The sequence below is a fragment of the Streptopelia decaocto genome (assembly GCF_964273445.1).
Source record: "Streptopelia decaocto genome assembly, chromosome: 15".
NCBI lineage: Eukaryota > Metazoa > Chordata > Aves > Columbiformes > Columbidae > Streptopelia > Streptopelia decaocto.
In genome coordinates this window covers 1315815-1342966 of record NC_138670.1, presented here as the reverse complement: position 1 = coordinate 1342966, position 27152 = coordinate 1315815, and the positions used below count along the sequence as shown (strand labels likewise).

At 50.3% G+C, this 27152-nt stretch overlaps 1 protein-coding gene across 6 annotated transcripts in view; it reads left to right on the top strand.

Moving 5' to 3' along the window:
* The window catches only part of ULK1 (unc-51 like autophagy activating kinase 1), a 69694-nt gene that overhangs the window by 27400 nt on the left and 15142 nt on the right, over positions 1–27152 (top strand). For 5 of the 6 annotated variants that reach the window (XM_082065866.1, XM_082065865.1, XM_082065868.1 and 2 more), the window contains exons 10-18: positions 3763–3821; positions 6127–6209; positions 9839–9889; positions 16519–16607; positions 18592–18757; positions 19848–19908; positions 20037–20126; positions 23876–24001; positions 26933–27084. In XM_082065866.1, coding sequence (XP_081921992.1) covers positions 3763–3821; positions 6127–6209; positions 9839–9889; positions 16519–16607; positions 18592–18757; positions 19848–19908; positions 20037–20126; positions 23876–24001; positions 26933–27084 — 877 coding nt within the window. The remainder of the gene's footprint in view (positions 1–3762; positions 3822–6126; positions 6210–9838; positions 9890–16518; positions 16608–18591; positions 18758–19847; positions 19909–20036; positions 20127–23875; positions 24002–26932; positions 27085–27152) is intronic. The other variant, XM_082065867.1, reaches the window with a different exon arrangement.

Sequence of the window (27152 nt, the reverse complement as noted above, 5' to 3'; positions counted from 1 at the left end):
CTGTGACCCCCTGCCCCTGGGGCTGCGGGAGGGCCGGGGGGACGGGACCCAAGGTGACAGGGGCGGTGCCGCCTGGTGGGGCAGCTCTGAAGGAGTTAACCTGCCCGCGGGTGTTCTCATCCCAGCTGGCTGCTGGGTGAAAAAGTGATTTCTAAGCCTGGTGTACCAAGTCCACTGCTTTTCTGAGTTAATTCTGCCTGCATAAGCCCTAGGATTATGTATCGCTTCCAACAACTGCTGTGTTGTGAAATGGGCCTCGAGGAAGACTAAGGAAGGCTGAATTTTATACCTACGTTTTGAATTCCTGGTTTAATTGTTAGGCTCTTCTGTTCCCAAAGCTGTTCCTCTGGACTGTCCCGTGTCGATGGGGACAGGTACTCCTGCTGATGGGGGTTACTGTGCCAAAATGGGGTGCGGTGATTGACTTGTTGCTGTAGACAGCGAGCCGCTGGCTTTTGGCCCAGTGTTTGTGGGTCTGATCCTGCTCTGTTGGGAGCAGAGAGAAAAACATTCACAAACAGCTAAAGAAAAACATTTAGGGTGGATTTTTTGTTTATTTGTTTTCCAGTCCTTGTGCTTTCAAGGATCCCCTGCAGGCCAACTGCTTACTTGTGGGAGTCTTAAGATATCAACTGTTAAGGCTGCACACACAGGAGGTATTTGCAGCAGGTTTTCAAGCTTTTCCCTAGAACTACTGAGCTAGAAACACTTTATTACTTTTTTTTTCCCCTAACATATGTGAATCCCTTCTTTACACCTTCAAATCCCCAGGACTCCCACAGGAGAGGGTTCAAAGCGAAGAGCAGATCCCGCGCACCTGCTGTGAAGTGTTGAGCAGACCGTTCTGTTCACGGGGGTGTGAATGTCTCTCGCCCTCTTCAAGCTGAGCTCTGGGCTTTTGCATCCAGCCTTTCCCCGGGCACAACAAATCCGGTGCTGAGCGCTTTTGGAAACACCCCCGTGTGCTTTTTGCCGCCCCTGCGTGCTCTTCACGTGCTTTTCGGCCAGCAGCCGGGGGGGTTTGGCAGGGACACGCCGAATGCCTTTGGCTCAATGTATTTCCACTGCTGCTCAGGACAAAGTCACAGAGTGGCAGGACTGAATTTGTCCAATTGTCTTTCTATATAGAAAGGACAGACAAAACCAGAGCGAGTTACAGTAATGCAGCTGCTCCGTAGTAACACGAGAGGGGGAACAAGGTGTGAATTGTGCTGCTGGTGGCTCCTGTTCCTGGGGAGACCGAGCTGTCCATTCTGCATCCCTGGCTCTGACAGGTGGCTGCTGTCCTACAGTAGCAGCTGGCTCTGTGTACCCTGAATGGTCTGGTTCTTAGGTGCCTAAAATGTGCTTTTTCTGGTATTTTTCTTGGGTAGGCTATATCTGCCTGGAAGGTGGATTTCAAGTTAAGCCCTTAGCTTCCTAGAAGAAATAATTCAAATGGCATTCTTGGTGTTTTACAAACACTTCTGCATTTTTTTTTCCGTGATTCTCAGAGAAACTCTGAAAGGAGAGGTGAGCAAAGCGGCTGGAGGCACCCGAGCTGGGCGAGATGGGTGCTGACAGAGCGGTGGGCGCGCTGGGTGCCCTGGAGCCCGCTGCTGGCAGCACAACTGTGCCGCTTGCTTCATTAATAATGGTTTACATGGAGGCACAGTTGGTTTTGCCAAATTAATGATGATGCAGAGTTTTCTGTGCTGGGCACTGGCTGAAATGACTCTGTTCCCACCAGCCTGGAGCGTTGGGCGCTTGGGTGAGGAATCGTGGTCTGGTGTAGGAGCGCGACATCTGGGTATGGGCCTTGCCGAACAAGGGGGAATCGCACTGAGACGGCAGCGTGTGGAGGAACATCCCTACAGGGACATCTCTTTAATTTGTACAAAGAGCAGGGGAACTTGCTGGGGATTTCATTTGCTATCCAAGCCGATGCTTAGAAACCCTCTCTAATGGACTGGGCCTTGCATATGTGCTGCTTTTAATATACTCTGTCTTTATTGCCAGGAAAAATTCTGACAAAACAGTGTCTGAAATAGATCAGAGCTTCATTGTATTTGTGAAACAATTGAGTTGTTGCGACAGGAAATGACCAGAGCAAACAGCCGGAGCTCGCATCCGATGTGAGCGCATCGATTCCCTGCGGGGTTCTGTTCCTCCTCGGCCCGTGTGTCTATCAGCCGCGCTTCTCGTGGCGCTGAGCACCGTGGCCGAGCCGTTCGGTGCAGTGTGCGCGCTTGCCGAGTTACAGTGTGCCAGATATTAAGAGTCCAATTACAGGGCAAGATCTGCAAGGGAGGAAAGCGTAAAATGCAGTTTACTGAACCAAACTGAGCGGCAGGGATTGGAAATTTTGATGCAATTTGGCATCTACATAACAAGGTGCTTTGCTGAATAACTTTCATTTTAAAGGTTAGTGAAGAAGGTGTTTTTGTGCCTCCTGTTTGGTCCCTGCTGTGTCTGTGAGCAGCGAGGGACGTGTTACTGTGGAAAGGACAACCAGCAAATCTTTCTTGTTTCCTTTTAGGAATCCAATAGCTCTTATTGTACAAATTGATGGGAGAGCCGTGAAGCTTGGGTTGCTCAGACGGTGCAAGAAATACTGTCCTGATCAGTACTACATGAGTATTAATAGTTGCAGCTCTTGAGACTCTCCTTCTGGTTTCTCTTGAGGTTTTGTAGTGAGCTCTGTTATCCTTATTTTCCATCTTCAGCCTGAGGGAGCAGGTGATGTTGAAACAGCATCTTATGTGGCTGCTTTTCTAGCCACGCTGTGTTAGTGCTGTTTTGATGGCCATCTGCAGATTGGCTCGTCTGATTTGCTGTTTTAAGCATCTTAATTGACCTTAAATGCTTCTAATTTAGAAATGGCAGTAGGTGGAAGGCTGGAGCCTGCCCTGCGCATCGGGAGAAGCCGCCTCCTGCCTCCTCATTCACACTTTGCTGCACTCTCTGATGCACCAACAATTGATGGCAGATGAGTCTGTCTGATCTTCCCTCCCTGTCTGTATGAGGCTCCGTGTCTGTGCTGTGCCAGCCAGCCTGCTCGGCCTTCGTTAAGGACACTGTGTCTGGGCAGAAGAGCTTGAGACGCTGGGGTTCATTTACTGGCCTGTATTATTCATTGCATAAAAACGAATGGAGAAATGACGTTGGGAGATTTTTATGTATCTGTACTTCTGTACTGGAGATTTTATTTTTAACCTCAGCTGTAAACCTCTTGTGCCTGGACTTTTGTTATTTTTAATCCCATCTCTCAGAATGTGGGATCTCATCATCGACATCCCCCGCAGTTGTGTATGTTACTGCGCAAATAGGAGCTGTGGCTTGAGACCTTCTGACTTCCTGGCATTAAAGCGGAAAATCCTCATTCGGCTGCTGTTCCCTGGCGTTCCTGGTCTCTTTGCAGGTCCCTCGCCCATCGCCGGGCTCTGTGCCCCTTCTCTGAGTGCCCCGCAGCACTAACCCGCGTTCCCCGCGGGAGCTGCCGCTCCTCACGTCTGCAGCGCCGGGTGCTGGGCTGGCTGGGCCCCGCAGAGCCCTGGGAGGGCAGCGCGGGGCAGGACGGGAGCACAGCGCCTCAGATGGTGCGTTTTCACTCTGTGCCGTGCTGGCTTTGCAGTGCAAAGCACGCTGCAGGTTCTCGTTCTCTCTGCTGGTTCAGCAATTGAAAAGTGCCTCTGTTCTTCAGACTAACTGGGAAATGAAAATGCGAATCCCTTTCCTTCATTGTCAACTGCTTCATGCTTTGCTTTTCTCTCTCCTCTCCAGGCCAGCAGCCCACAGGATCTTCGTCTCTTCTATGAGAAAAACAAGATGCTGATGCCGAAGTAAGCGCTTTTCCAGTGTCACCATTTCTGTGCACTTGTTTACTCTGTATTTACACCTGTCCTCATATGCTCCTAGCTTGTCACTCAGGGAGGTGACTGAAATATTTGGCCACCTGCCTTCCCCATTCCTTAAAGCAGCAGTGATACGGCCCAGAGACAGGCAGGCAGCAGCGCATTGCCAGAGTTGGTGTTCACTCTTTTTGTAGATGCTGTTTCCTCCTCCAGTGTAAAAACACAGGGTCACTGGTGATTTTGGGAGCAGCTGATGGCCCTTCCCTGTGTGTGGCTTCCCTGAGGTGCGAGCCGCTCTTGAAGCCACACAATTCTTCAATCACACGAGCAGCCAAACCGCAGCGTGTCCCATAACCTGCCACACCTGACTGCAGATCACATTCCCATTCCTTACGTGTCAGGACAGCAACTGCTTGTGTCCATCCTGCTCCTAGGAGGAAATATTATAACCTCGAAAGATGGCCTCAGAAAATAATACTGTAGCATAGCAAAGCTTGGTGTTTTAAATGTGAGAGAGAAGAGGAGGCAAGGAGGCTGTTAATCTGCACCATCTTCAGCCTGTGTTGTGACATCTGAGGTCTCCTACTTGACCTGCCTGTTTGTTGGCTTTAAAACCCTACGAAAGCTAAAGTCATTGCTGGGAAATGGACTCATTTGGGATGAGAGCTTTATGTGTCATGGATAAATAAATGATGACGATAATGCTGGAGGACTGCAGGTCTCCAGCACTAATGTATTTTTCAGGAGACTCTGCTAGCTGTGGTATCTGGGGTTATTCCATTGCGCAGTGTGCTCCCCAGGCACACCTGTTTGGATGAGAGGGAGGCTTTTCTTGGCTCAAGCGGAGTCTCAGTTTAACTGTGTCCCATCCATAGTCCTGGTGGCCTCTTTGTTTGACCTGGGAAGGAACTGTTCTGGGGTCGGGGTGGAAAAGCATCTCCAGTACAAACAAGGACAAGGGGTGCTTGCCGTCGTTCTCTCTTCTAGGAAATGCTGGGCTCAGATTCCTGCACCAGCGAGGCCTGGGGCTTCACAGAAAAACAACTGAGTAACAAGGAAACCTATAAATACATCCCTCACCTCCCGTCTCTAGTTTCACTGAGCAGGAGTCTGTTAGTGCTGGCTCCCACCTCCTCTCCCCTCGCTACATTTTGTCCGTTTCTGTGTTTTTGGGCTGTGGGTGGTGGGGCAGAGCGGATGGCGGGGTGTAGGAAGGGTTGTTTCTCCCAGTGTCGCTCAGGCCTGGCTGGAGGATGGTGAGCAGAGTCTTGCCCGAGCCAGCACGTGCTGTTGGATCCTGGTGCTGAGTTACCCTGGCTGCCCCAGGCACGGGAGCGCCTGGCAGACCGGGGGGGCCGCGCTGGACACGGCCGCGGTGAGCAGCATCGGTACCGAACAGAGCTGGAGCCTCCTATGTGTAATTTGGAGAGCTCAGCTCTGGCCCCTGAGAGCGCTGCTGGTTGTGCAGGAAAGGCAGCAGAGCTGAATCCGCTTATGCAGGGGCTGAACTCTGCTTTCCCTGCCTTAATCCGTTCGCTTATTCCCCGCTTCTTGCAATCTGCTGGGGCTGCGAAGGGCTGCCCTGGCCTCCCCGTCTGCCTGTGGGGCGAGGGAGTGCACACTGATTTACCATCTCTCTTTGTGCTGCACTGGCCTTTGAAAATATTTTCTTCCTACCTATACTGGAAAGTGTGGCAGTAGCTGCACTCATTTTAGCTTGTTCATGTGGCAGTTGCTCACATCTTAGTGGCCTTTGGTTAATAAATGCAGTATATCAAGGCAGCAAATAGACAAAGGTTACTTGTTAGTCTTACATAAGCTGCATTGAAAAAGAAATGCCTTAATAAAATGGTGGTAATTGGTGATACATTTCACCACCAATGTCTTAATTGGAAGCTTCCCTTTGGTAACTGCTTCATTTGAATGACCTCCTTACTCCCATTAGAGCAAATAAAAGAGATTTTCTTTATCATGTGCAAAATATTGCCTGTCGAATGAACTCTGCTGAGAGCCAGAGGGATGACGCTGGCCCCGCTGCGGAGGGGAAGGGTCTGCAGTGCTCCTGGGAGAGGCCGCTGAGGCCGGATTAGCTCTGGCCTTAACAATGACAATGGGGACTAAAACCTAAACTGAAATGCAAATAGAGATGTTTCTGTTCAGCTTGAGCTCCTCGTACGTTCCTAGCCCAGCAGGCACAAAGGGAGTTTGCATTTGCAGGTTGCCTTCCTGAATATGTAAAAGCAGTTTAAGTAGACTGCAAGCCTCTCTTACGTTGCTTTTGTTTCAATCCTAGCATCCCCAGGGAGACGTCGAGCCACCTGAGGCAGCTGCTGCTGGGCCTTTTGCAGCGTAATTATAAGGACCGCATGGACTTTGGTAAGACCTCCTTCCAGTTTTGGTTCTGCTGCCTCTTTGTTGTCTTTTGTGCCATGGCATGGCACAAACTGCTGTACTTTTGCAATACCCCCTGTTTCTCAGGGTCTGCAGGGATAACCTGAGCCAGGAGCCAGCAGCGGCCTGCAGACCCTTCCCTCCTCCTCCAGGAGGAAGCAGCCTTGGTTCGCGGGGCTCAGGCTGGCGGTCTCTTGGCTCTCCCTGGAGATCTGTGTCTCAGCCTCCTGACTTGGCTGGCATGAAGATTTCCTTTTCTTCCCTTCCTTTTGATGTCTTAATTCCTTCTAAACTGAGAACAGTCATTGTGCCAGGCAGTTCTGGGTTGGGCAGCCTCTGCCAGATGTGTCCACCTGAGCAAGAGGTCTGAAGAACCTTTAGCGGGGCATGGCTGGCATATGGGACCTTTCCTAGAGCCCCTGAAAGGACCAGGTCATCTCAAGGCAACTCTGTGGTCTTTAATCTTCCCCCCACCTCTCCCTTCCCCTCGGGCAAAGCTGTTTGTTCAGAATGTGGATAGTGTCTCACCAAGGAAGTTGGCTGAACCAAGGCTGATCATAATTATACCACGCTGAGTGTGAAGGACTATGGTTGCTGGGGTGCAGAAGTGAGAAAAGCCTTTTGAAAAGGGAGTTGTCGAAGCTGCTGACAGACTGATTTGGATACAACACCTCTGAGGGTTATTCCCTGCAGATCTGCTGTCTGGGCTCTGGATCTCTATTTCTGCTCTCATGCTGCTGAGTATTTCAAAAGAAAACATCTTGGAGGCTCCTGTTTCCCTGCTGTCAGAAATGGTGTCTGGTAAACCTTTTTAGGCCTTCATAAGCTGTTTTGTACCTCTTGGGAATGAACTGCATGAGTCAGTGTCTAACACTTGGAAATTTGAGATAATAGACTTCGATCCCATTCAGGATAACAGTCACAGCGCATCCTGCCGCGTTAGTGCTGCGGTTGGGTTATGGTTGGACTCGATCCTGAGGGTCTCTTCCAACTGAAATGATTCTGTGATTGAGATTGTTGCCTGCCCTTAATCACGTGTGGGATCCTTTTCTCTACAAGTTGGCACATCCTTGTAAGATGTAATTGTTCCTCAGGGAGGGTTTGTGAGTATATTCTGTACAGAAGCCTGTATTTGAGATATTCCTTCTGCTTTATGGAAGCAGATCTCTGGCTGTGTGGCATCCTATGACTTATTCTAATATCTCCTGTCAGTTGAGAGCAAAGCAAGTACCAGAACCGTGATTTATTCAGACCAATACACTTCTCAGCATCCAGTGGTATTCTTGGTCTCATCCACCTCGGCCTCCTCCTCCGAGTCTCTGCTGAAGCACCTGAGCCTCTTCCCTGCATGTGGCACAACTGTTTTCCTTTCCCCGCTGGTGCTGGGACTTCAGCTCCTCTGTGTTCCTGGAGATCTGAGCTCCACCTGCTCAGTGGTCCCATCCTTTCCTTGGAGGGTCAGCTCAGGAGGCCTCCAGATGATGCCCCTTGCCAAGACAGCAGCAACAGCTACACGGGAGCACTTCCCTGTGCCCAACCGTTGTCGTGTTTTCTGCTGTCATGCACAGAGCATTAGTGTCCAACAGCTCTGATATTGTCTGAAGCAGATGTCCCCCTTCCCGTAGATGGCTCCTGGTAGACAGGTGCTTTGTCCTCCCACTGGCAAACTAACCGTAGGCTACTCTCTTCACCTGCACAACTTAAAGGGTCTGCTTTGGCTGATGGTCACTGCTCCGTTGCCCTCCCGAGCTCTGCGGGTGAGGCTCAGGTGTGCTGCAGGGTCCCCCTGCCCCGAGCGGGATGTCTGCTGCTCCTGTTCCTCCGTTGTGCCTGCAGACCGGCACAGCGTCCTCCATGGAGCTCCCCGAGTTCAGCCACTTCACACAGCAGCAACACACAAGCTTGGAACTCCAATTACTTGTGCGTCTCAGCTGCTCCTCTAGCAGGAACTGATGGTCTTTGCAATCGCAAGATTATCTAGAGGAAAGCCAGAAGGGTTTGAAGTTGCAAGTTTCCTGCTGATGATTACAAGCGGGGTTGTTGAATTTTGCTTTGCAAGCACAACTAATAAACAGTTTGGAGTTGGGAAAAGTGAAAGAAATTGTCATTTCCACCCCTTCGGTTGAGTAGCTCTGGAGGAGCAGGCTGAAGAGGCAGGAAACTCCGGCAGCTGGGTGGGATGGGGATGGTCTCCAGCTGATCTCAGCTGCCAGATTCCAGTTTACCCTGCGGAGATCTCCGTCACTTCTGTTGTGCCAGCTCCAGACCAGTGTCCTGTGGCTGCAGGACCCCAGCATGGCAGTGCCCACGAGGGGCTGGGGAGCGAGAGTTTGTTTGAGTTCAAAAAGCAGGCAAACAAAAAGGCAGTGGCGACTTGCTGGGGAGCTCCCAGGCCAGAGAGGAGCTGTTTACAGAAAGCAGAACTCTGTAAACCTTGGGTGTTGCAAGAGGAAATCCGTGCTGGGCAAACAAGTTGAGCTGCCTGCAGTCAGCCAAATAATGAGTGCAGATCATGACTAACGCTCCCGAAAGGCCGAGTTTGAGTGTGGTGGGAGAGGACTCGGTGCGGAGCTGCCCTGGGCAGAGATGGAGTCAGGAGGGGCGGCTGCTTGTGGGGACAGGCAAACATAGAGGGTCTCCAGCAAGCCAGGACAGAAGGTTTTCTTGGCCTGGGTCTGTAGAATATCCTCCTGTAATGAGTGGAGAAAGCAGCAGTTGTGTCAGTGTGAAAGGAAGGGTGTTCTGGGCTGTGGTTCTGTGGTGGAGTTTTAGAAATTGCATTTCTGCCTTCAGCGCACGGGGTTCAGGTGTAAAATCACTCAGCGGAGCTCCTGCCCATCGTTCTCTTTGTGGGATGAGTGGCGGTGCAGTGCGATAAGCAGAGTCTCACCTGATCCTGCAGGGAGGGTGACGCACTGTCCTCAGCAGCCAGGGACTTGGTCTCTTAGTGCTACTTTGCACCTTGGAGTTTCTCTCTTCTTGCTGATAGCAGCTTTTGACGCGCATGCGCAGACTTGGCCGTACCGGGTCTTGACGTAGTCACCCTGTCTGCCTCCCAATAAGCGATTCCTACAAGTGTCAGAGCTGTTGTAAGGCAGAGGAGCATTCACAATGAATTCAGTGTATTCTCCCTGGCAGCCCAGGGTTGTAGCTTGCAGCAAAACCTTATCAAGTTCTTTAATGCCCTGTGGGGAAGGAGAATCCATTAGTATGGATGGTGAGTCCCAGGGAACAAACCCTCGTGTCCTTCGGCCATGCTTTTGGCTAAGATTTTTACCTCCCTTTCCTCATTCATGGAACTGCCCCCGCTGATTTCCCTTCCCCGCCCTGCTCAGCCGATTTTGCAGAGATGGCTGTAGCAGAGAGACAATTTTTTTGGTCGTACTTACATAGCAGCCCCTGGATCCAAATAACTTCCCACCCTTTTTTGACGAGTAGGTCCAGCATCCAGCCCCCGTGGGCATTCTTGCCCACTGCAGCCGCACTCGCTCAGCGTCCATGGTTCACTACATTGCCTGGGAAAACGACTGTAAAATACTGTGACTTGCTGTGCTTTAATTGCTTTGTAAACTTCATTTCCTTTCACTGAGTCATTGTTGTTGGTTTTTTTTCAGATGAGTTTTTCCATCACCCGTTCTTGGATGCAAGTGCCTCTATGAAAAAATGTAAGTGGTGCATTTTTGATTACAGCTCTTTTTGAACCGTGACGTGACGTGACTTTCTTTGCCGCTACTTCAAAAGGAAAGAAAAAAAAGGCTTTGTTTTCTTAGTTACTCAGGCAGGGATTCAGCATTTGTTACTGCGTTGTGCCCAGATTTTGCCATCAAAATGTATTTGTTTTGCTCAGTTACCTCTGGAGGGATGAGTAGGGGGCTATTTAGAAGGCTAAAGCAGAAGTAACTGTAGCTTTGGAATGCGTTTAGCTGCTTTGCGTGCAGAGCTTGGCCGGGGGGGACGCTTGTAGCCGAGCAGGAACACGCAGCGTGATCTTGCTGTTCACCCACATCCGCAGGACAGTTCAGATGGCGAACGGTGGCGACTGTCCCTTGTCCCTGCATGCCAGGCGGTCCCTTGGGCTGGCTGTGCGAAGCAGCGGCTCTGGTTACCCAGTCTCGTTTCAGCATTTACCTCCGAATCCGTGATAAATCTTGTTTTAGAGGAGTTGAATTTGGGTGCCCTGGGAGAACTGGTCAAAACACAGACACATTTCCATTGAAAATTCTTTCTTTCCTCTTTTGAATCAAAACTTTGGAAAATTTCCAGCCACATGTGTTATGATGCTGAGGTTTGTTTTCAGTGGAGAACAATTTAGAATTGCTTGTGGTGTGGGATGTAACAGTCCTCTGGTCAAGAGGCTTGGTTTAGTAGAATTGTGTCTGGTTGGCATCTTCTTCTGGAAGGATCCTGCTGGGCCTCTGATCTCCTGAGTAAGTGATAGAACCGAGATTTTCATCAGTGACTGACGCAGGGTGCCCAGTCCAGAGGCTGGAGGCTTCAGAGGCAGCTTCCTGAGCATGGAGCCTCTCGTGGATGTATGTCGTGGGTAGACACCCTTTGTCTGATGTCCGTGTCACCCCGACAGTCTCTTACTTTCCTGGACACAGAGCAGAACTTCTCAGTTGTTCCTGATACACATTTAACTGTGTATTTAGGTGACTGTCCTGCGAGCAAGAAGAGACACTTCTGGTTTAGGGGAGCTCGCAAGCCACCCAGGCCTCTGTCTCCATCTGCGCCAGCAAGATGTGGAGTGAGTCCTGCAAAGCAGGGCTGCTCTGCAGGCCAGAGAGGACTCTGCCTGTGCACCGCGGCTCCTAAGCTGGCTCCTAAGCCGGCTCCTAAGCCAGCTCTGCTCCCAGTGCCTGCTGCACCACTGCTGTGCAGGAAAAGCCCTTCCAAGTCCGATCCCGCTGTGGGCAGAAGAGGACTCCATCGGCATGTTCTTGCATGCCCACCAGCTCATCTCTTACCTCCAGCAGTTCCCTTGGTTTGTTGGCCAGGGGAACAGAAAACCCCCTGCAAAAAGGAGAGGGTTCTTCTGATTTGGCCTCAGTTTCCAACTTCTGCACATTTGCTGAGCAGAAACCAGAGGCACCATTATGAGCAAGGGACTGTAGTTCAGCCTTTGCCCCCAGCTGCACCAGAATTAATGGTGTGGGGTCAAGGCCCCATCAAAAGGGCCCCTTTACTGGCAGATAAGGACCGTCTGAACACTGAACCTGTCTCCTGCTGGTCCTCACCTCCAGGTATATGTCCACAGCCTGGAGGAGTGTCCAGGCGTGAGAGGCCACTGCTGGCTTTGAGAAGATGAGGGGAGGAATACCGCCCCATTTCTGGTGGTCCTCAGGTTGTACACAAAGGCTGCTGTTGGAGGAGAGGGTTCTCTAGTCCCCCTGGAGGCCTCTGCTGCTGACAGGGGTGGACGGAGGTCTCTGGGAAGCACAGTGAGGAGCCTGGATGGTAAAGGCTGCATGTGGGAACGGTGCTTGTTTTGATCCCTGAATAGGTTAGAGAAGAGCCAAAAGTTTATCGTGCTACTTCATCTCAACAAGTGGCTCAGCAACATGAGTGTGGGAAGTACCAAAGAGACACGGCTGCATCTGAATCATTATGGTCGTGCGCAGACTGACTAGTCCTCAGGCCTGCAGTGGAGCGCTGGGGAAGGAACAGCGTGTCCTCGCGGTGTTGCTCTCCCGAGAGCCTGTCATGGGGCTGCCAGTGACACTGGTGGAAGCAGGACTAGGTCGTTCACATCTTGGGAGGGTTTGGATGATCCGTACCAGGATGATCTGTGTTTTGGGGCAGTAGCTGTTGAGTGATGAAAACACTGATACCTGAGCTAAGCCTGGGACCTGCTATGCAGCCTTTGCATAAAGGACCATCCTGTTCAGAGGTGTCCGCGCTGCGGGGCAGGCAGACGTGCAGCCCTGTAGGTCCCAAGCCGATTTTAAGGTGAGACACTTTCCATATGAGAACATTTTGCAGCGTGATGTCTCCGTAGCCCTGCAGGCAGATCTGCCTTTGGGTGGCAAGGGCAGAATGGGAGAACATGTGGAGCTGAGCTCATCACCCGGGCCTGAACCCCGCTGGGCTGGTCCAGATCCGGGCACACAGCCATTAGAAATAAAGGGAGAGCCATTCGTTCTGTGGGGATGTGTTAATGCACCACCTCATGGAGTTATAAAAAAGCTTTTGCAATATAACATGATTTTGAAATTCTGGAAAACTGGGGAATCCTCAAATATGGGGAATCCTCAAATATGGAAAATCCTCTAAGTGGATAATTTTTGAAGTTCCCAAGGGGGGGGCTCCATCTCATTTAAATAAATTTGCACGTTTTTCAAGACACTTTAGCAAAATCAACCTTTCTGTCAAAAATCTTTGAATATGGCATCTGTGAGGAGCTTCTCTGCGCTGCAGGTGTGCGGGTGGTTGTTCTCGCATCCCTCGTCCCTGTCCTTAGTGAAGCCGGGACGCGTCTCCTGGTCCCGGGTGCAGCACAGAAGTGAACCCTGCACTTTTCTTTTTGTTTTATTTACATTTTTTATTGTGGGTTTTGTACCTGTGACTGTGTAGATGTGTATAAGTTTATTAATAAAAAGTCTTCAAAATCCCGTGTCTAGTCAGAATGGTGTCTGTGTGTAGCCAGGGCTGATCAGCATATGGTGTGGGGCAGTGTGTTACTGTAATAATGCATGAGGAGGCATAATTAGACGCTTGTGCAAGTCTTCTCTAGTAAACACATTGTAATTGGTACCCGTGCAGAATACTTTGGAGGTTTTGTTGCTCCTGCCATTAATGAATGGTGATCTGGTACGTTCTTTACTCTGAGTTAGGAGAGCTCGAAACGTGAGTGGTTATGGTTCCGAAGTGTTCGGGTGGTTCAGTGTCTGGTTTAACTTGACTTTTAACATCTTAATAATATTATTGTACATAAAATACTCAAGTAAAAACTAGGAAATAAAATCCTTGTGACTTCTGCATTTCAATGGTGCGCATTTTTTAGCTCTGAAAAGCAGCTCATTCTTTGGGCAAGTCCTTCCAGTTTTTGCACTCAAACTATTCCGCTGCCAGAAACTGCAATTAAATGACTTTTTAATGACTGGTTTTAATTGAATCCACATAAACACAAAAATGCATCTCTCCAGTGTGTGTAAAACTTGGATTCCAAATAAAGCGTTTCTATCCAGCTTGAAGCTCAGCTGCTTTTAGGGCACCTGGTGGGATGGTTGAGCAGCAGTGGTTTGTGCAGGATCGGGATCCATTCAGCCCTTATGGCTCCCAGCTCACCTGCTTTGACACCAGTTGGTTACAGGACATGGGATGAGTGTTTTGTTGCTGGAGCAAGTTGGAAAGGACGATTATGAAAACAGACTTATTTACATTATAATTACAATCCAGTAATGTTTGGATTCAGGTGGGGGCCTGCAATTCAAGTTACCATTGCCCACACTCCGACTTGAGCTGGAAACATGATGAGCCAGGTGTTTGCGCCTTTTTAATTGTACCTGGGAGTGCCCGGGCGTGTGGAGATGGAAGCGTCTTGCTCTCAACCTGTCCTGCGTGCCTCGTGTTGAAAAATGCACGAACAGGGCTTATATGGTGGTCAGGGAGGTTTATCAGAGCCAAACCTTGTGGTTCTGCATGAATGAAAGTCTGGTTTTAGTGTCAGGACCTTTTGAGTTAGACCTCCCAGCATTGCAGTGTGCATTGGGGGAATGTACAAGGGTTTAAATAAGAACCCGACTAATAGAGGCCGCGCTAAAGGCGTGTTGAGCGCAGAGAGCTTTCACTTGAGTTTCAGATAATAGTGGCAAAGTCTGCCTGCTCCTCTTCCTTCCTAGACTAATGGAAAGCTGTCCAAAGCAAACAGACAAGAATAGAAAAGTCTAAACTCCAGCCAGGTTTAAATCAATAATAAACACAGAACCAAAATAGAGCGGAGGGGACCTTGAGAGAGAACTGAAATGGCTCTAACAAAAATACTGATTCCAGGAAAGTGATGCAAGTCTTGCAGCAGGCACGTGTGGACGCAGTTCAGAAATCTCTTAGCCTTTTCGTAAAAGCACCTTTGCATACGAGGATGTTTGTGTACAAGGGTGGATTGTTCTGTAGCAGCTGGTGGGATGAAACAGGGAGGTTTCTGGTGTTGAGTGTCTGGGAGGTGCTGGGCTTGCTGTGCGGGCCCTGGGCCGGTGATGGTCGGGCAGGGCAGAGCTCTGCTTTACAGCCGCGTTCCCACAGCGCTGTGTGTGTTCCCGAGCGTGGGGAGCAGAACCAGCTGTGCTGCACACCCGGGGTGCGGGTGGTTGTATCTCTCCCTGCCAAGCCCTGACCCACCTCCCAGTGCACCCATCGCCAGGGCACGGCGCTCACTGGTCCTTCACCGGAGCCGGGGCGGCGTGTTCCACAGCACAGCCCATGGGGGTGCAGAACCACGTGCAGAACAGATGCAGAGGCCGAAAGGGCTTTGTAAAGATGTATTGCGTTATGGACCTGACACGGGGGAACAGTCTGTGTCACCGCACACCGGCCCCGTGGCACAAACCCTGGGACATTGCCACATCAATCTCTATTTGTAGTATAGCTGAACCTCTTTAGGAAAACATTCCGTTTCTGTTAATGTCAGCAACGAGCGGAGGAGATCGCTGTGACCCTGGTTAAACTGTTACAGTGATTGGTTACTTAGGTTTAAACATATATTTTAAGCATACGCTTCTTTGGCTTCATTTTCCTGTTGTTGGATCTTGTTACATCTCTGAGGAACTCGGCATCTGATTGTTGTCTCTGTGCTGAGAGTCACTGGTCCAGCCATCCTTCAACCTTTTTCACAGGCTGCACGGAAAAACTTCTTAAAGCCTTCTATTAAAAGGCATATTTTCCCATTCTTTTGTAGTTGGAATACTGTTTCAACAGTTAATTGCAGAGAGATGTACTTTCATTTTTCTAGCCAGTTGAATAGAGTAAGTACTTTGTAGTATCTAATGTGATTAATGCCAGAGGTAGTTTCACTTCAAACAGAAGCATTCTTCTTCTAGGTGTTATTAACCCTCTTTGTATTAGGTGCGGAGTGGTGGGCACAGATCCTGCACAGCCATGTGCTGCAAGGTGCTCGTTCTCTGCCAGCACAATGGGAGAGCAGCAAAGTGTTCCTCTCCTCACTCAGGCGTTGCCTCTGATCTCTGTCTTAAGTCATTCAAATACCAAAACGGCTGCAGAGTGAAATCGGATTTCAAGCTGCCTTGAAGTGGGGATGTTGGGCTCTTCTGCAGCTCCTGCTCTGTTCATTCCTGTGCGGGTGGAGCAGGGAGTTTGAACCACTGCCTACTTCAAAGTCTGGTGCAGAGTCAGTGTCACCTTTGACTCGCGTCCCTCCTCAGCCGAGCTGAGCTCTACCGGGTTACTCCCAGAGCCTGGCTTTCAAAAGTCATTGGACTTCAATATTCTTTTCTCCTGTGAGGCCTTAATTATCTTTTCTGCCTGAAGGTCAATGCTCACTGCTCCTTGCAGCGTGAGCTTTATGCTTCTGCGAGGGTTACAAAATCCACTTCAACAATGAAGCGAATAAAATGGACAGGTCTGATATAGAAGAATAAAACAGAAAAGGAAGGGATGCAAGAACAGCCAGTGCTGGGGAACCATTTCTGTACAAAGAGATTAAATAAGCAAAACCTCCTTAACTTGCAGAAGTGACTGAGGGGGGATGTGTTGAGGTACAGGAAGCACTGAGCTGTTACCTTGTGGAATGATTAATTCTGCAGGTTTGGTTTGGTTTGGTTTGGTGTTACATCGTGTTCTGGGCTGTCCCGCTGCCCGTGTGTAACTGAGCACAGACCCGCAGTGTTTGTGGTCCGTGTGCTGAGCCGCGGGGTCCCAGGAAGCAGCTGTCAGGGCACGGTCTGGGTTCTGCCCTCTGTCGCTGACACGAGTAACTCAGGCCGCTCTTCTGTTTGTCTTTCCCTTCATTTGTAAAGATGCTTTGGAGGCACTTTGGGGCAGAAGCCACCTTGCCACCTCTGTGGGTCAGCTACTGAGTGGATACCTGACCTTGGTCAGAGGTTCTGAGACCTTCTACCCTAAGAGCTGTAACTGTGAAATAATGCGTGGAAAAGGGGGTGGATGTCAATCCTATAACTGGACAGAATGCTGATTTGTATTCTCCTTTAACTGATGATATTGTCATGACATAATGATGGTACATGTGATAAACTTGTGGGAAGGATGGAAAAGACCTTCTTTATTGCTGATTGATCTTAGTTTGACGACTTCCTTTGTTTTTGTCTTTTGCTGGTTTTAGCTGCTTCCGTGCCAATGCCTTCGTACCCCAGCTCAGGCTCCGGGAGCTCCTCCAGCAGCTCCTCCACTTCGCACCTGGCATCGCCTCCGGTAAGTGCCGCTCCGAGGACGCGCTGCTCGTTAGCCCACGGCCGGCTGCTTTCAGACAAGGTCTGTGCTGCTGCTGGCGGCTGGTAAAGTCACCGAACGCCTTAGTTCTGCCTGGGGTTGGTTCAGTGTCTTCTCCAGTCTGTCGAGAGTTTACATCTCGAAGATTGTCAGGCAATACTTCAGCTTGCTGTTGCCTATTACGTGAAAAGCCGTTATGAAAGAAGTTGGTATTGGCAGCACTGGCTTGTCTTGGCAGAGTTGGAAAGCTCCTTGGAACCAAAGAACAGCGGCTAATTCAGGGTGTAGCGCTGCTTGCGTGGCTGCAAGTCCCCTGCTCTCACGCAGTCCGTGGGTCCTGGCAGCATCTCCACCCTCTCTGGGCGGTGAAGCGGGCGCCGCAGAGGGACACGGGGCCACGCTGTGTGCTCAGACCCGCCACAGCCCAGTGGCCTCCTGAGAGATGATCTGAACTGATGGGTTTTCCCTCTGGTTACCTGAAATGACGAAAGGTTTTCCGGAGGGCAGAACGTTAGCTGACCGGTGAACTGACATTCCTCCAGCTCACTGAACTGAAGGCTTGTTGTCGGAGGCTCTCGGTGAGAGCCGCCTTTTGCCTTTGGGCTCAGGAATGTTGGTGGTGTGATGGGCAGGGGAAGGGAGGATTGGATTTTTTCCTCCCTGGCATTGCTGCTTTATTTTGCATTGTTCTCTGAGTTTGGCTGTGCCGAGGTGTCTCAGCCCAGTGTGGGAAAGGCTGAGAGGCGCTATCAGGAGCTGAAGTGGGTGCTCGTGGTGCAGAGGGAACGTCACGGAGCTGTGTCCTCAAGAGCTTCTGCCCCCCTGCAGCCCGAGTTGTTGGCTGGGGCTCTCCTGCCTGGGAGACCCCAGCAGTGGGTAGATGGTGTGGAAGCAGCCGCTGCCCTCAGCTCCCGCAGGTCGGGAGGCTCAGGGATGGTCCAGACTCACTGCCAGGCCGGGAGGGGTGTTGGGAACTGGTCCCGTTTTGCAGTTTTGCTGGTGGGGGTGTGCAGGCCCAGCGTGTGTACGATGTCACCTCTGTGGGGCAAAGCTGGCGCGCTGGGGGGAAAAAAGACAACTTTGGCTGCTGGAAAGTTCCCTCATCTTGTGTGTCCTGCAGGGGCGGTGAGAGTCCCACCACTGGGACAGCAGGACAGGCTTTGGAGGGTCAACAAGGTCTTAACAGGGCCCAAGTGAAAGCTGATTCAGGTCTTTCTCAGCCTACAAATGCATTAGGATAAAGATTGTGATCTACTCTGTGTATGGTTCAGCTGTTTTAAATCTTTCTTAAACCATCCGGCTTTGTCCATCTGTCTGCACAACATGAGGTTTGCAGGGCTGGTCATTGTTTGGCTGGAGGAGGAGGAAAACCGTCACTTTTCAGTGTCTGTCCTGCCTCCCATGGCCGTGAGGTGTTCACCTATTGAACACCATTCTCCAGCCCTTTCTTTATCAGCACTACACCAAAACAGAGTTGTCTTGAGGTGCAGGGACGCTTATGTGCATGTTGCTGAGCACTGCTTACTGCAAAAAAAGTGAATAGAAGCCAGATGTTTAATGTTTAAGAAGAAACCAACAAAACATAACCCCAAAGAGCAACCGAAACCATCTCTGAAAGCTCTTCTCCATTTCACAGCCACGTTAAATTGGGTTGGTAGAAAATGCATGGTTGTTGGAGAAAGCCTTAGCGGAGGGATGCGGCACCTCAAGTTAGTATTTCTTATCTGGGGAGCATCAGACGTGCTGGTCGTGAGTTTTGTGCAACGAAAGATGCGCTGCTCTGGCATGGGCGTAAAAGGCTGCTCCTTTTCAGTAAACGAAACAGCTGCTTCTGGCAAACGATCAGCCCTGGTTTATCAGCACAATGTTGTTTGTAGCCTTGCACAGTTCGGTTTAAAGATCCAGCAGGATGATGAAGTGGCTGTGCTGAAGCCAGGGTTTGGTTTTTGCCGTTCTCTTGCATTAGCAGTCCCTGGGAGAGATGCAGCAGCAGCTGCAGGAGAAGGCGCTGGCGTCGCCCACCCAGGACTCGCCCGGCTTCCTGCACGGCTCCAAGGACTCTGCTGGGAGCAGCAGCAAGAACTCGTCCTGTGACACAGATGACTTCGTCATGGTCCCAGCGCAGTTCTCAAGTAAGGGGGCTTCTGGAAGTGCAGATCTTCTAAGCAGGGCGGGATGTGGATGCCAAGGATAGTTACTAGAAGGTTAAAAGAGCGATTAAACCTGCCTGCTTTGACTGAAGAGCAGGAATGGTTTTGTTCTCAAGCTGCTACAGACATCTGTCTCACTGGTTAGTTCCATGGGATATTTTGTAATTACCTTCAAATACAGGATTTGAGAGTAAAGATTACTTAGGGACCTCAGTAAGAGGTTGAACCTGGAAATCTGACTGGAAAAGAAGCTAAGCAGGCTCGCAGGGAAATGTCTTTCCCTCACAGAGCCATTCCCATGTCATCCTGTCTTCAGTTTCAATCAGCATCACAGTCGAAGACAGGATTTCAGCCAGCAAGCTGGATTTTATAATGAAAAGATCCCAGAGAAATCTAAAAGATGTTGGGTTTTTCTTCTGACCGTGTGTGTGATGCTTTGCTGAGCTGGGACTCGGTGATAACTGCTGTGATTCCCCCTTCACAGTTGCACTACTTGTATTAAAACAGGAATCTGGAGCGGTAGAACCGGATCCTTACGATAAGGAAGAGCCCAGCGTTGCTTGTGTTCTTCCTGGGAACAGCAGTGGGACCAGTAAATACGTGTCCTGTGCTAGTCGTGTTTCCAGAGCTCAGATGTTTTGGCAAAGGCACGAACTCCCTGTGTTGTGCATCCAGCACCAGCTCATTTGGCTGCCCTGGACTTTCGCCACTTAGGACACGGGCGTTTCATAGCCCTGTGTGCAGCTCACACCGCTGGCTTTCCACACAGCAGCTACTTGCTTGCGCCAAGTGGGCATTTACCTACTGCCCTAAATGATTGGCGGGTGTTGACCTTCTTCCAAAAGGGCTCCCTTTCAGCTTTAATTTGCCAAAACTTCAGGATATAAGGATCAGAGGCATCCCCATCAGCTTCAGCCCATGTCTCTTTGACAAAACACTGACTTCAGAAGCAACTCAGTGGGTCTTGGAGCAGCAGGAAATTCTACCCAAAAATCTCAGTTGCTCTGAATATTTAAAGATTTTTTAAAGACAATTATCTCAAATTGTTTTTCTGCACTTCTGTGTTCCTCAGGTGATTTAACTGGCGAGGCTGCAGGAGGGAAGGCAATCCAGGACAGTCTGATGTACAGCGGGTAAGAGCACCAGAGCTCCTGGGGCTGAGCGGGGGCTGCTGGGCAGACACAGCTCGGTTTCCACGTTGCAGGGGGAGCAGCGTTGGTTCCCGGGCTCTAACATCTGGGCTCTTTCTGGCATTCCTCAGGAGCTCTCTGGTGACTTCAGCAGGCTTGGAAAGCCAGGGGAGGACCCCATCTCCTTCACCGCCGTACAGCGGCTCTCCCAGCCCATCCAGGTAAGAGCGGCTGTTCAGTGATCACTATCCAACAGGGATTAGTTGTATGCCCCTTGACTTCCAGGAGGGGATTTTACAGGTGTTGCTGGGCTGGGTAAGATCTGCATCTCTCCTTTAATTAAAGGGTAAGGAGAACCAGCCAGGAGGAACTCCCCAGCCTGGGGCACTGATCAGTGCCGGTCTCCCTTCTCAGGAGGGGCTGGGACAGAATGCAGCAGAGTTGGAATTAACCCTCTTCCTGCAGGGGCAGGAGTTATTCTCAAGCAGAAAGTGAATGTACTCCACGGTTACGTGTGTGCTACTCATCCCCTCTGTGCTCGGCCTGCAGGGGTGGTGAGTACTCCAACCAGAGAGCCTTGCTTCTGAATTCGTGCTGTGAATTACAGCACAACACTTCGGCCAAGGCAGAAACTGCTGTGTGCTGGGAAAGGATAAGAGCAGATGAGGATTGTTGCTCTTCTCCCCTGGCTGTTGAAGGACAGATCTGGGCCTACTTAGTTGTTTGTAGTTTGCTTGAAGGTCTGAACATCTCCTTGCACCATGTGTGTGTAAAGCAATGCTGCTACATGGGCCTTGTTTAGTGATAGCGAAGGCAGGAGTAGGAGTAACAAGTGTAAATAGGTGTGGTCATAGGTTCAGTTCTAACTAAACCAGTTGCTCTAAGCTCAGCTTTAGCCTTTAGAAATGTCATAGTTGACACCTGCCCACGCAGACCAGCACCAGCGGCTGCCTGCCGATGCGTTTAAGTTCAGAAGATGTTAATTGTCTGTGCAAGGCGATCGCATGGACTCTACAGCTTGAAGCTTTAGGGTACGTGCTTAGCTTGCAGGGAGCTGCTGGTGCTGCTGCCCATCCCGTTGGTGCCCCTGGGGAAGCGGGACAGCTTCCCTCTCCGGTCTGGCAATATGGGACCTGCCGGGGAGGAGAGATGAAGGGGATTTCACACGAAGAGATGGATGACCCTGTAATCTTGCTTAAGAAGGAAATGTGGTCCCAGGCTGTATGTTGAACACGCTTGTCACTTAAACGGAGCCCAGAAAATGACAAAACATAGCCTCAAAGCATGAAGATTTAAAGGAGAAGAATATAGCTCAAAGCCTTGCTGACGTGATCAGATTAATTGGCAAGCACGTACCAGTGTGGAGTTTAATTGCATGAGGCTTCTTATGCCATTGCCTGCTAAGCTTTTTAACAGCTTATTCCTGAACTGATTCCTTTGCATTCTGGGGATCAGTCTTTATTAAAGGATTTTGCCTTGTTTCTGGACAGCAGTGAGTGGAAATTCATGGAATTTCACCACAAATGCTGCCTACTTTTCACTGTTCACCGCAGTCTTCACCAAACCGGCCTCGTCATGCTCAGCTGGATCACAAGGTGGCAAATCAGTGCCCGTGGCTGCGATCTAAACACATTCCTGCTCTCGCTGTCTTTGCTACTCATTCCAAGCAGCTTCTGTGGAGCAGGTGCCAAACCCCTTAGTGCTACTTCCAACTTTTCTGTCTACTTTGGAGAAACACTGAAAAGTTACTTCCTTCCCAGTCCAGGATGGGGAATAAGACATAAATAATGAAAGATTGGAGCAGTCACTCCAAATCCAGAGTGTGAAGCACGATCTTTGGTCCGACCCCTAAAAGCGCTTTGGACCGGTGCCACCGGGGTGCGTCCTTCAGGGCGGGTGTTGTGAGGTCTGTCCGTCCAGCGCCTGGCGTCCCTGGCCCAGAGGACTCTGGGGTTGCTCTCCTCTGTCTGTCTTCGCTCCCAAGCCACGTTTCTCCCTCTCCGGGGGCTCCGGGCTGGCGAGGGCGCCGGGCGCCATCCAGCGGGGCACAAAGCGGCTGTGTCGGGGGCCAGGTGGCTTCTCCTTGTGAACCAAGGCCCTAAGAACGAGGCACAATTTAAATATGCTGGTAGTTGATCTTTTTACCTTTTTTTTTTTGTTGTTGTTAAAGCAGCTCCTTGTTGAAATTGCTTACTAAGTTGAACAAAAAGTACTTCCTTGCCTGTATCCCACAGCAATGGGTTTAATTCCATTTTCAAAGAGTGTTTAATTACCGCCAGGTAATTGAACTCCCCATCCCTGCTTTATCTCTTGGTCTTTGCAAATTTATGCTCAGTTGTATTTTTTGAGGCTTGAGGCCAATTAGCAGGTTTGGTGTGTGTCAGCTCAGTTGGGTGCGTTTTTCGCAATTTGCACGTTGTGCAGAAACCTGGATCCTATAGGGATGTGTTAGAGCTCTTGGAGAGAGGGGGCATGATTTCACATGAGAACTCCTTTTCCTCAAGGGATTTTGACCAGATGGAAGCAAAAAAGCATTTGAAATGTATGTTTGAAGTCAGGATCTGTACAACGTTTGACAATAACACTCAGATTTCTTGATTAAAGCTCCATTCGCTTCATCTCTGTCTGACACAATGTCCTACATTGGTGGATGGCAGAGACATGAAAGCCTCACCTTGCCGCTCAGCAGTCAGATACCTGGAACACCTTTATTTATTATATGTCAGTGAAGAGTCAAGGCTTCCATGCTACCTTTGAGAGACAAACATCAGCCTAAGAGCCTGTTCTCCTGATGGAAGAAGTAGGAGCACACAATGTAGAATATATAGAACTTAAGAAATCATTAGACATATGGAGAGAGGAACAAAGAAATCTGAATCACATCTTGATCTTTCAGCCTTGATGAAAGGTCTCTTCACATACACTCTGGAGATCTGCAGACACATTCCTGCAGGTCAGCTTTGTTCAACACCGTCAGAGTGCTACTGACCTTCCCCAAAGCATCAGTTCTGGGGGTGGGATGCTTTAAACTGGGCAGACCCAGAGCCAGGACCCCTCAACGGACAGCAGGGAAGGCTGCGGAAGCCTTCATTACCAATGAGATCTTTCTATAATTGTGCAACATCCCTGCGATTGGTGTTGGCAGTTGTAAATAGCATTGCCATGGCAATTAATCCTAGAATTCTGAAGCCTTTGGGAAGAGAATTTAGGCAGCTACTTAGTTAAATGTGGCGTTTGCATGGGTTTTGTATAGCATGGCTTGTGCGTAGCGTGGGCTAGGAGTGACGGGGAAGCTGTCACCTGGGGGAACGCGTGTCAGGCACGAGCTGACGAACCTGCTCAGATGGAGCTCAAGGTCTGAAGTTTGCAGAATGAGCCTGTCCCATTTTGTGCCTGTGATACTCTGGCCGGCCTTGATGGGTATATAGATACCAGCTTCTGTCCCAAAAATTTATTCTCTCCCGAGTTGCCTTCTCCACCCTGTAGTTAACTTGCAAATACTCTGGCATACACCGCAAGTTTCTATTGTTTTCATGGAGATGCCATTGCTGCAGCAGTGCCTCTGCGTGAAGGCCAAGTAGCTCTTGGCAGCAAGATCTTTGCCGGTGCCCTTTGTGAGCGCGAGCGTTTAGTCCCGGTTCAGCGCTGTGCTCCTTGGCCGGGCTCTGAGCTGCTGGAAGCGGGGCCGGTTGAACCAGCAGGACTCAGTTCTCCTGCAGGGAGGGTGCGCTGGCGCGTGTGCTTTAACTTCAGCCCGTGGGTGGGAATGGCGCTGGAAGAAGAAAGGTGCCTGTTTGCAGGAGACGCGTGGTGTCACTTCCCTTTGATATGACTTCAAACCGCCTCCCAGTGTAAACCCACAGCCCGAGAGCCGCCAAGGGGACGCGCCCTGTGTACCAAGATAAACCTCCAATTACCTGGCTGGAGAGCCACCCCCACTAGAGCTTTTCTTTGTGTCTCCTCTCAACAGCCGGCCAGGACAGTTTTCCAGCAGCAAGTACGGACACTCCGTGCCCATTCCGGTCCCAACGCAAATTCATAACTACCGCCGGATTGAGCAGAACCTGCAGTCCCCCAACCAATACGCGTCTCCACGGTGAGTGCTGGGCTGGGAGAAGGGGGCAGCGTCAGGGCCGAGGTGCTTGGATCGCAGCTTGGGGCTTGGAGAACAAACTGCTTTACGGTTTATTCACTGTACCTGTAAATACCTCTAAAAGTTTCCCTGTGTGATGGGTGCTCCTCCTTGCCGAAGGGAGCCTGTGTGGTGATGTAGTTTTGGGGTATTTTTGTAGCAGTGCTGAGATTTGTTAGCACATGCCATGAGTTTTGCCCGTGTGTGATTGTGTGGCAGCTCCCGTCAGCTCTCAGCACAGGCTGAGCCCCTCTGGGTCCGACAGCTTTTCCCAAGCCAGTGGGCTGGGTGTCCGAGCAGGACAACCGAACATCTGGCAGATCCCTCTACAAAAGGAAAATTTCAGATAAACAACTAAAATGTCTGGGGCTACAACACTTACCTGACTTCACCTTAATTGGTTCCTGTAGTTAATCACAACCTCGATGATGTGTCTGCCATGAGCTCCATGTTAATGTGGTTACGCAGCCAGGGCTGTTGAGTCACGAGCAGTTTCTGCCCGTGAGGCAGAGGATGTTTTCCGGCGCCGGTGCCGGCCGTCAGCGTGCAGCTCGCCCGCGGGGCTCGCTGGTGCTGCCTTCTACACCCAACACACACGGGGCTCTTACCTCTCCTCATGCGTAGTTTCTGGTTCTTGCAGGTTGGAGATCTGGGTTCGCAGCAGCAGCGCAGGTCACAGGCTGGTTGGAGGGAGACTCATGCAGGGTCTTGGAGAGTTTGTGCAGCAGGGGCACTCAGAAGTGGCTGTGAGGCATCTTGTCGTTTTTGGATGAGTTGCTTTGGTATTTGAATTAGTTAAAGTTCAGATTTCAGAAGCAGAGGAGTACCTATGCCAGCTGAAGTTTGGGCTTCAGCCAGCCTAATTCAGGATAAGGCTTATTCAGAGCGAACCCAGAGGCAGAGGCACTGTATGTTGGTATTAATCAGGGATCAGCAGAGAGATTGTTTTGTGCTGGTGTTACTTTAATACTATCTTATGTTCACTTGTTCGAGTGTGTGGCAGGTTTTGTAGGAAGCTCCTTCCCGTTTCCTGCACACCTTGTATTTTCTACAGCAAAACTTGGGGAGCCTGTTAGTGTTGGAACTTGCCAGAGAGTCCTGGTTGTCCATGTGATGTATCAAGTGAGAGCTCTGGAGAAGGTGCCCTGGGCACCCAGTGCCCACCCCAGGCACCCAGTGCCCACCCCAGGCACCCTGTGCCCACCCCAGCCTGCTGCCGGGCTGCTGGTTCAGGTTCCCAGCCTGCAGCTGCCACTCGGGGGTCAAACTGTCACGTTTTGCTCCTTGTAGTCAGCGCTGTGTAATGGTGAGATGAGCATCATCCTGCAGAGGAACTCGAGGAATGGATGCAATCAGATGATTCACGCTTTGCTTTCAGCACCTGCTCAAAAATCTCTGGCGTCATGTTTTCTTTCTGCCCCAGGAAGCCATAGTTCTCTCTCACCATCACTTCCTCTAATCAGCAAATTCAGGAGCCACCCTTCAGGAATGGCAGGAGAAACCCTCACCGGGCACTGAGGATGTGATTGCACTTTGCTATCAAGTGCCATTACAGCCAAGTGCCTCGTCATGTTTGCCAAGTCATTTGACAGCAAACCCTGATGTACACTCTTGTTTCTGAAAAATGGACATGGCACCTGCCTGGCAGGTGTGTGCCTGCGGGACGTGGCCGCTCTGGGGACGGGTATGGTGCTTGTCGAGGTGGTAATTACGTGGGTACTGTTGGCCACATCACCTGTCCTGCTCGTCTGCTCGCTGGCTCATCCCGCGTCCCATCGGGTGGCAGCTGACATTCCGCGTCTTTCAGCAGCCGCTGTTCTTTTCTGCAAGCTCCTGACAGATGATGTTCAGCCTCCTGGATGGCTGATTCTGGAGAGCTAAGAACAGGGACGGCAGTACCTTCTGCCACTGGATGTCTGGGTATCCTTCCACCTTGCCAGGCGCCCATTCCCCTGTTGTGTGTTCATTTTGCTTCGGGGCCAGGCATTTGATGAGCATGAGGCCTCTGAATCTGGAGCAACCTGAAGAGAAGTCATTTTAGGTTAAAATTGTAAAGGACTTCCTTTTTCTTTTCCTCCCAGCATGTGAATGTAGTGTGGGTTCATTTGGCTGAGAGTGGAGGATTGAAGTCTTTTTATCTGAACTGCTGAAGTAGATAGGGTTTGGTTTTTATTATTTATGTATTTATTTTCTGAAACATGGCAAAAGTGAAACATACACCTAGCAGTGCTGTTGAGTAGATGCACTGAAGCTTCGTTGGAATGACTTTGCCATTCCCGGGTGATGTTGCACTGCAGAAACCCATTTGCCTTTGTTCCTGCTGTGTGGATGTGTATGAGCAGCGCAGCGCAGCGTCACCGGGGAGCAGGCAGGGTTCCGTGCTAATAGAATCTTGCAGTGCTTTGAGCACAGCAGCTTTTTTCAGCGTATTCATTGATTCCTGTCCAGAAAGCCACCTACTAGCTGAGACTGATGTTTAGATTTTAAGAAGGGAAAAGGTGTTTCCAAGTTGAGAGCAGAGCGAAGGATTTGATGAAAAGACTGTCTTCTCACCTAGAGGAGTGTAATGGGGATCTTGGTGGAGGAGCCTGCAGAGGCAGAACGTTCCAGTAAACAGAGTTTAGGTTGTGCATTTTCCTGCTTACAACTAAGCTAATGTCATTCTTTCTTTCCGTTTGGTTGGCGAAATCTTGTTTGCATCGAAACTCTGGAGAACCAGGATGATCATGTTAATCTGTATTGGTGTAGTCCTGGAACAGTGGGATTTCGATCCAGGATGAACAGTCATGAGGCTCCGCTCTGTGGAAGGAGCTCTGTGTGTGTATGGAGTGGTTCTCCTTGCTCCTCTGTACCGGCATCCAGAGTAACGTGTGTGCTGCTGTTTTTCCCTGTAAGGTCTGGTACGGTCCGGAGGTCTAGCAGTACAAGTCCTCTTGGTTTTCCTAAAGCCGGTGCTTCACCTCCTTATCCTGGAGAACATGGATCTGTGCCCAGCTCCAGAAAGCTGTCCTTTGGCGGTGCCAAGCCATTCATGCCGTCGCCACAAGGTAAGATGTCAGCTGGCGTGTTGCTGCCCTAATAAAATCGTGTGCCTCTTTCCTGCAAAGACGGAGGT